Source organism: Fonticula alba, assembly GCF_000388065.1.
Source record: "Fonticula alba strain ATCC 38817 unplaced genomic scaffold supercont2.7, whole genome shotgun sequence".
NCBI lineage: Eukaryota > Rotosphaerida > Fonticulaceae > Fonticula > Fonticula alba.
This window is the reverse complement of record NW_009242977.1, coordinates 1,643,926-1,651,994: the sequence shown is the minus strand read 5'-3', so window position 1 is coordinate 1,651,994 and position 8,069 is coordinate 1,643,926. Positions and strand designations below refer to the sequence as shown.

The following is an 8,069-nucleotide window of genomic DNA, read 5'->3' as shown; positions in this document are numbered from 1 at the left end:
GGGGGGGGGGGGGGGGCATCCACCCGGTGGCGGTCCCCCGGCCCCGGCCGACAGATGCCCTTCCCGGGGCATGGCGCGCAACCCCCCCGGGGACGGTCCACGGGGGGGCCGAGCGGGCTGCATGCGGGCTCTCCAGGGCCGGGCGCCAGCCGGGGACAAGGAGCCTGGCGCTCTTTTGAACGCCTGGCTGAGCGCGGATTGCTGCCGGATGCGGCGAGCCGCCCCCCCCCCCCCCCGCCACCCGACCCCCAGGGGGGGGGTGCGGGGCCCCCCCCCCCCCCCCCCCCCCCCCCCGCCGGCGGGCCCCGCGGCGGGGGCCCCCCCCCCCCCCCCCCCCCCCCCCCCCCCCCCCCCCCCCCCCCCCCCCCCCCCCTGCGGCCGGGTTCCGCGACGTGGTCCGAGCCACCCCCCTTTCCGTGCGTCCTCGGGATCTTGCCTCCCCCCCCCCCCCCCCCTTCCCCCCCCCGGCAACCAGCATTATTTACCCCCCGTCCTTCTAACCCCCCCCCCCCCCCACCCCCGGCTGCTTACTGCCACTCTTCTGGGGCTCCCCTCCTCCCCCTGTCCATCTCCAGCCCGCGTTGTCACGCGCGGAGCGCCGACCATGCCTCCCGGAGGCGGTGGCACCGGTCGCGACGATAGCCGTCTGCTGGCCGGAATCATCGTCCCGTTCACCATCGTCGCGCTGATTGTGGCCTACTCGGTGGTGGATTGTGTCTTCCGCAACCGCCGGCGCCAGCGCCGCGAGGAGCAGGCCGAGCGAGACATGGAGAGTTCTCTGGCGCCCGCCTACAATACCAAGACCGGGACCAACCTGGCCGGCCCGGCCGTGGCCACCTCCTGCCCGGCCATCTACGATGATGGGACGGTCCTCAGCGGGGAGGATGACATCACCGAACTGCCGGCCCGGCTGCAGCCGATCACCTTCGCCTCGGCACAGGATCTGTCGCAGCGGCTGCGCGCGCTGCCCGCCCTGGCCATGACCATGGCTGCGACCCAGGCCGATGCCAAGCCCGAGGCCGCCGACTCGGCGGTCCCCTCGTCCCCGACGGTGGCTGCTGTGGCGGCCGCCGCGGCGGCCGGTCTCGCGACCGATCCCTCCGGCTCGGTGGTTTCCGTGCCGCTGATCCATGCGGCGCTGAGTTCCTTTGTGGTGGATGTGGCCCCGAGTCTGATTGCCTCGCACCCGCTGGTCACCGGGGCCGGACCCGGGACGGCCCCCTCCACCGATGAGGAGACCTTCTCCGGTGCGGATGCCTCGGCCACCGGGGCCGTCTCTGATGCCGAGTCCGACACCATCCCCTGCGCGCCGTCCTTCCCGGATGGCGTGTCTCCGGGTGTCGGCGCCCCGACCATCCACACGGCCGTCATGAAGACGAGCGACAGCACCACCGAGGGTGACCTTGTCGTCACTGTCCAGCCGTCCCCCCGTACGCCCAGGCCGGCCCCCCCCCCCCCCCTCGCCCCTTCCTTTTGTCTGGTCCTCTCCCTGCTTCTCCTCCCTCCCTCCCTCTCTCCCTCTCTCTCTCTCCCCCTTTTCTCACACCCACCCACGCACACAGCCACGATGCACGCCCGGAGCCGCTTCCTTCGCGAGGCCGTTGCCCTGGCTGCCCTCAACTTCGGCCCTCGGAACTCCGCCAACCAGTACATCACTCAGCTGGCTGGTGTGTATGGCGGGGATGACATTGCCGCGCCCAAGTCCTTCCTGCCCCCCGCCTTCCTGAACCTGCCACTGGAGTCGCCGAGCCCTCCGATTCTGGTCGAGCGTTGGCTCGGCCCGGTGACCCTGCGCCACCTGATTGACTCGCCGCTGGCCATCGCCCCGGCCACCGCACTGAAGATTGCCACTGATATCTGTGCGTGCAGCATGGCCTTTCGCCTTTCCCTCTCCAGCCGTCTCCTCTCTCTCTCTCTCCCCCCCGCGGGCCCCACCTATGTGTTCCCTTCGATTCCGGGATCCACTTTCTGCCAGCCTTCCCCCCAGCCTCCTCCTCTTCGCCCTCGCATGCGCGCAAATACCCTCTCTCCCTCTGGCACTCACCCAAACGCACACACACACACACACACACACACGCCACGCCAGCCGTTGCCCTGGCATACATTCACAAGTCGGAGTTCGTCCACCGGAATGTCATGCCCGAGCACATTTGGATCACCCCGCTGTCCACCAGCCGGCCAGCCAGCAAGCTGCACCCCGGGCTGGCTCCCCTGCCGGCGGAGCTCTTCGATTTCGCGGTCAATGCCAATCGCGATGCGGCGTCGCACATGCTGCAATTCGGCTACCTCCCCCAGGAGGACATCGACCGGTATGGGTACTCCTCTCAGGCGGAGATTATCACCGGCCCGGCGCCGATTGATGGCCCGATTCATGGCATGCCGCCGCCGGCCAACTGGGCCGTCCAGGCGGTGCTCGGCAGCTTCGGCCAGGCTCGCAGCGTGGCCGACAACAATTACATCCCCATCAACCGCGTCAACCGCCGGACGGCTCCCTACTGCTCGCCGGAGGTTTTGCGCAACTTCCAGCGCGCTCGCGAATCCATGACCGCCGCCGGGCATCACGCCTCTCCCGCCTCCGACGTGCTGGAGTTCAGCCCGGAGATGTCCCGCAAGGCGGACGCCTATGCCTATGCCGTGGTTCTGTACGAGCTGGTGACGCGCCGTCGCGCGTGGCAGGGTACGCACACGACAATGCTTGGCCAGGGCGCCCGGGCAGCGCGAAGAACAGGAGGAGCACATGCTCGGGAGGATGATCGCACCCAGGCTGGCCGTCGACTCTCGGCGGTGACTGGCGCTCCCCGGCTTTTTGTGGTCCCTGACCGGGCTTCTCCCTTCCTCGCCTGCCACTTGGCACGCACCCGGGGACCTCGTTTCGCCTTTCCCCATGCCGCCGACAAATGCTGACCTACGGCTCCTCTCTCTCTCCCCCCCCCCCGTTAGGTATCACTCTGGATGAGATCATCACCCATGTGGTCAATGGTGATCGTCCGGAGCTGCCGGATCTGGCCCCGCGTGGCTCGTCCTCGGTGGCCCCCTCCTCGGCCAGCGCTCTATCGCCCTGTGAGCCGCTGTCTCCGTCCTCCGGCGGGACCGCCGGGCTGGATGGTGGGCCGGATGTCTTCCCGGTTTCCTCCCCCGGGGCAGCCTTCTCCTCGCTGTCGCAGTCGCTGCACAACCGTTCCGACAGTCTGGTGACCGGGTCCTCCTCTTCGATCGGCCTGCGCTCCGCCTCCATCAGCACCTCGGCATCCATGGGCGAGGGGCACGAGAGCCTCCCGATCCATGCGTCCCACGAGATCCCCCTCATTGTGGACACGCTCCAGCTCTGCTGGGATCCAGATGTCTGCGAGCGGACCGACATGAAGACCGTCCTGGCGGCCCTCACCATCTGGCCCTGAAAAGACAGACAGAGAGCAGGAGAGAGAGAGAGACAGGGAGAAGCCCGCCAAGGCGGAGAAAGCGATGCTGTCCGAGGAGTAGGCCCAGGCGTCCAACAAAAGCGGCCACCTGGGTGTGTGCATTCCATATGCATATGGATGTGTGCATCGCGCTGGGCATCGACAAGGACGCACATGAGGCACACTCGCATGCGATGGTCTCTTTCCCGCGCATCCCTCGACCGTCGGCCTGGTCTTCGCCCTTTTCCCTTTGCCAATTCGCACGCGCGATCCAAAGAGAGGCGGAAGGAGAGAGGAGCGATTGAGATAGAGCTGGAAGGCAGGTAGGGGGGAGGCGGGAAAGGGGCGGGCAGGGCGAGTGGCTAACGACGCAAGGGTCGAAATATGACCCATTTCCCTGGCCCGCTCTGTGTCCCCCGCTCTCCTCCTCCTCCTCCTCCCCCCCCCTTTCTCTTTTTGCAGGCCACTGAGAGGGCTGTATACTACCCCTCTTTCCTTTCCCATCTTCTTCTCCCCGCTCCCTCCTCGCATTTCTCTCTCTCTCTCCCTCCCTTCCTCCCTCTGCCTGGCGTCCTTGTAGAATCCTTCACGCACCGCTCCCTCAGCGATTTCCCTTCCCCTATCTTCATCCCCTGATCTAAAAGAAAAACACCCACTATAAACACCGAATTACTTGCCTCGCTTTTCTCCCCTCCCCCTCTCTCTCTCCTCCTCCTCCTATCTCCCTCTCTTTCCTTGTGCGTTGGGACACACCTGCTTGCTCACGTAGTGTCGGGCGCGCCAAAATGTGTGACACATCTGGCAGACATGGTTTATTGCCCCCCTGTGCTGGTGTGGGTGGGCAGCGTCATTCTCAGAGTGCCTGTCCGGCAGCGGCGGACACAAGCTGCGCGGCACGCACCGACTCGACAGACGACCCGGGCGCCGAGTCGGCTCGTAGGAAGAGAAGTTTCTGCACCCGGTGGCGATCGGCCACACCGGAGCTCATCACTCGCCGGACAACATCCGCCAGCTGCTCCGGCCCAACAACGAAGAGGGCCGACAGATCAACCAGTTCGCCCATCCTGCCATCGGCCATGCACGGCGAGAGGGGAAGGGGGCGGGGGCGCGGGGGCGCGGAGGTCAGCCAGCGGGAGCGTGATGGGGAAGCCTGCTTAGGCGGCAGGGGGGAAGAGAGAGAGAGAGAGAGGACGGGGATAAAGCAGCGCACTGTTTGTCCACGACCGCCGACCCGAAACGACTCAGGCAGGCGCGGTAAGTACCGAGATCCCGGGACAGGGCCATGCCACCAATACCGGTGACTCCCTGCAGCGCTGCCTCAATTTTGGCCGGTTTGCCTGTCCCCGATGCCGGGGGAAGGTATGATGCACTGCCACCGGCCGAGGAGCCTGACCCGCCGGCCGCCGCGGCGTTTGCCAGCAGGACATAGTCCGAGCCGAAGAGATGTGTCACAAGTGTGGCATGGTAGCGCAGGCCGAGCTCTTGCGCCAGGGTTGACCGGTTGATCCCGTCCAGAGACTTTGACAGGGCCTCCTGAATCCGAGAGATGTATGTGATCACCCCACGAACGGCCTGGGAGGTGGGAGGTGCCCGCGGCAGTCGCATCGGAACGGTCCCGGCCGGCGAACGAGGGAGCAACATGTAAGCATGTCGGTCAGGGATGCTGGATCGCAAAAGAGAGAGAGAGAGAGAGAGAGACAGAGAGAGACAGGCGCACAGCCGAGGTGTCATCCGAGCGAAGGGACGCTTGCTCCTTCTTGTCATGCTGGATTCGGTAATCGGAGCGCTCCTGGCGCGAGAGGAGCAGGGCCAGCTGTCGTGTTGTGGCTGTTGAACATCCGGCAAGTTAGGCACAGCCTGCAGTCGAGTCGGCCCGTCGAGAAAAGCCCCGTAGAGGGGAGGCAAGATGGCACAGAGGCGGGGCGGGGCGGGACGTACACTCGATGAACCGATCGACCACGACGTTGATGCGACTTTCGTGGTTGCTGAGCAGCGAATTCCGGGCCACCAGGCAGCTGCGATAGGCACTGGACGAGGCGGCCATGTCGGCTTTGTTGCTGGTCGAGCTGGTCGAGCTGGCCGCCGGGGCAGGCCCGCCGGCGATGCCGGTCGCCGGGTTGGTCGTCATCTGCAGCGTATGTGCCACGACACCCGAGCGGAAGTGCTGTTGGATGGTGTCGGCAATGGTGAAGGCCATCTGCAAGGAGGTCAGGATGCCCAGCGGCGTGAGGGACACCGAGAAAATGGGCTCAGCCGGGGTGGTGGCCTTGTTCGGGCCATCATGCACCAAGGACACCGGAACATCATGCAGGAGGAATTCCATGGCCGGCACGAGATACCGGTTCTCCAGAGTGAAGAGCAGCGAGTTGGTGTAGAGATTGGAGATGCGATCGGGGCTGGGAGGAGGGTTTGTTTGTTTGTGGGTTGTTGTTTTTTTTTTTTTTCGCAACGAGCGAAGGGGCCACGCATAATGTCGCCAAAAAGGGGTGAGTCATTGGGGCAGTGGCAAATCCGTGGGTGCCGTCCATGGTGAGAGACGCCACAGGCAAGGGAACGTACGCGGCCTGACGGGGCAGCAGACGTGACATGCGCCGGAAGGACTCCGTGGCCGACTGGGTGATTTCGGCACACGTCAAATCACTCCAATACTGGCCCACACCACCGAGGCGCCGGATGACGAGGAACTCCGGGTCCGATTCCGGGGAATTGTTCGAATCGCCGAAAAGCGACAGCCCGAAGGAGCGCTGCTGGCTGGCCGCTTGCTCGATGGCCCGGCGTCTGGTCTGTCGATAGGTGTTAAAGCCGAGGAGAGCCCGGTCGAAGGAGGCCTTCAGTGCCCGGGTCTCGATCTTGCAGTAGCGCTCTTCATTCAGATGCTCGGCCAGCGTGGCCCGAAGGAGGCGGTGGGAATCTTCCAAATCCGCGGCCAGTGCCAGCGATGTGGCCGAAGCGGCCGCCGCCTCCGCAAAGTCCTCGGGCGTCTCCTTGTCAGAGAGCAGCCCGACTGCGGTCCCGGCGGCCCCGGGCCCGGCGATGCCGGCCCCGGCAAGCGACGACCGGACCGACCCCCGGCAGGACACCGCCAGCGCCAGCCACGAGCGAATGATGTCATGAACGGCATCCAGCGAATGCAGGTACATGGTCAAGGCATCGGCCGCCACCCGGGGGTTGGCCGCTGCCGGGTCGCCGGTGGCCGGTGGCGCGCCCGCCGATGCGGCCGGGGCATCGGCCTTCGCTGGCGCGACGTCCCGATACAGGCTGTCAAGGAGGGTCTTGGCCAGGGGAGCGATCTTTTTTTTTTTTTTTTTGTGGGCGGCAGTGGCGGTGACAGCGATTGATGCAGGGCGTGAGTCATTCCCGACTGGCCATCGGGAAGGGGAAAGGAGAGCCAGCCACCGGGCAACCGGGCGGAGGGAGGTCGCGGTGCACGATCGTACCAGATGCTGCGTCAGGAAGGTGACCATGTCCCAGATGACCGAGGGGGCTTCCTCGCCGAAAACCAGGCGAATGCGCCGACATTCTTCCTCGCAAGACTCCTTCAGTGACTGAGTCAAATCCTCCAACGACTCGACGGTGGCCATGCTGGGCAGCTGCGGGGCCCAGGTGCTACTGTTGAAGGGCCGGCGACAAAGGAGGCAGGATTCGGGACGTGCGTGGGTGCGGCAGGTGCGAGCGCGAAAGTGTCAGGATGAGGAGAGCAGGCGGTGATGGCCCGGACGAGATGGCGACGCACAAGCCCGATGGGTCGGCCAGGCTCGATGCGCGGAAGGGATCCACATCGGAGGCCAGGTTGAGCGGGCCCAGGCCACGCCGAGTGCATACGGCCTGCCCGCGGATATAGAGCGACCGCGCACAGTGGCCAGCCCCGGCGCGAGTCAGCTTGATCACCCACAAGCGCATCGAAAAGATGTCGTGCTTCTTCTGGGCCAGGGACAAATGCTGTAGACCGCGGTTGACAATGCGCCGGTAGGCATCCTCCACATGGGCCAGCGTTGAGTACGGGCAGAAGGCCAGCGGCGAGCCCGGAGCCGGGGTGGTGGAGGACGCCGCAGACGGCGCCGTGGCCGGGGACTTCTTGGTGGCGGCCTTGGCGGCTGGCTGTGGCTGCTGCGCATCGCCGGCCCCAATGCCCAGGGGCGAGTGCAGGCGATCGCCGGAGGCCGGGCCTCCCCCCCCGGCGGCGGCCACCTGTCGTGCCAGGTCCAGCAGCAGGGGGATGATGCGAATGGCCTGCAACACATTGAGAAGAGGAGACATTAAACGCGAAGGCGGATGGATAGCAGGGGGGAGGGGGGGAGGGCGAACGTCAGCAATGGCGCGATTCGCGTCAAGGGAAGGCCCTCACAGCCACATACCTCGTCGAGCAACTCCGGGTTCGAGAAGGTGGTGGGAAATTGGGAAAAGGGCGAGACGGAGATGCCGGCCCCGGGGGCAGCACCATGCTGGGACATTTTCAGCCGATGCTCAGTAGCCAGGCGATTGAAGTCGTCGTAGTGGCGCAGGAGGACCAACAGTTCGTCGGCACGAGCACGCTCATTCTCCAGCACCTCCAGCTGCTGGCCTGTTTGTCCAACGCATTAGTCGGAGCTGGCAGAGAGACGGGGAGGCAGGAGGGGGGGGGGGGGGGGGGGGGGGGGACACACAAACACAAATACACAAACACAGGAAGAC

The 8,069-nt window shown here is 65.9% G+C and overlaps 2 protein-coding genes across 2 annotated transcripts in view; one reads left to right on the top strand and one right to left on the bottom strand.

Annotated features, from left to right (window-relative positions):
- Positions 1-565: 565 nt before the first annotated feature.
- H696_04553 (serine/threonine protein kinase) lies at positions 566-4,079 on the top strand. The gene is made up of 4 exons (XM_009498434.1): positions 566-1,430; positions 1,563-1,859; positions 2,087-2,677; positions 2,941-4,079. The coding sequence occupies exons 1-4, from the start codon at positions 605-607 to the stop codon at positions 3,396-3,398; spliced, it is 2,172 nt and encodes a 723-aa protein (XP_009496709.1). The 5' UTR covers positions 566-604; the 3' UTR covers positions 3,399-4,079.
- An 88-nt stretch (positions 4,080-4,167) lies between these two features.
- Positions 4,168-8,069, bottom strand: part of H696_04552 (hypothetical protein) — a 4,896-nt gene continuing 994 nt past the window's right edge. The window contains exons 5-12 of the mRNA XM_009498433.1: positions 7,754-7,959; positions 7,132-7,628; positions 6,836-7,007; positions 5,958-6,688; positions 5,337-5,794; positions 5,116-5,225; positions 4,609-4,970; positions 4,168-4,462 (exon numbers count right to left, since the gene is read on the bottom strand). Coding sequence (XP_009496708.1) covers positions 4,252-4,462; positions 4,609-4,970; positions 5,116-5,225; positions 5,337-5,794; positions 5,958-6,688; positions 6,836-7,007; positions 7,132-7,628; positions 7,754-7,959 — 2,747 coding nt within the window. The 3' untranslated portion in view covers positions 4,168-4,251. The remainder of the gene's footprint in view (positions 4,463-4,608; positions 4,971-5,115; positions 5,226-5,336; positions 5,795-5,957; positions 6,689-6,835; positions 7,008-7,131; positions 7,629-7,753; positions 7,960-8,069) is intronic.

What these genes read in the sequence shown, in the direction of transcription:
- H696_04553 (XM_009498434.1), top strand. Translation starts at nt 605, where the DNA reads ATGCCTCCCGGAGGCGGTGGCACCGGTCGCGACGATAGCCGTCTGCTG. An exon ending in CACTGTCCAGCCGTCCCCCC is followed by an intron (nt 1,431 to 1,562) that starts GTACGCCCAGGC and finishes CCACGCACACAG; the next exon opens with CCACGATGCACGCCCGGAGC. An exon ending in GAAGATTGCCACTGATATCT is followed by an intron (nt 1,860 to 2,086) that starts GTGCGTGCAGCA and finishes ACGCCACGCCAG; the next exon opens with CCGTTGCCCTGGCATACATT.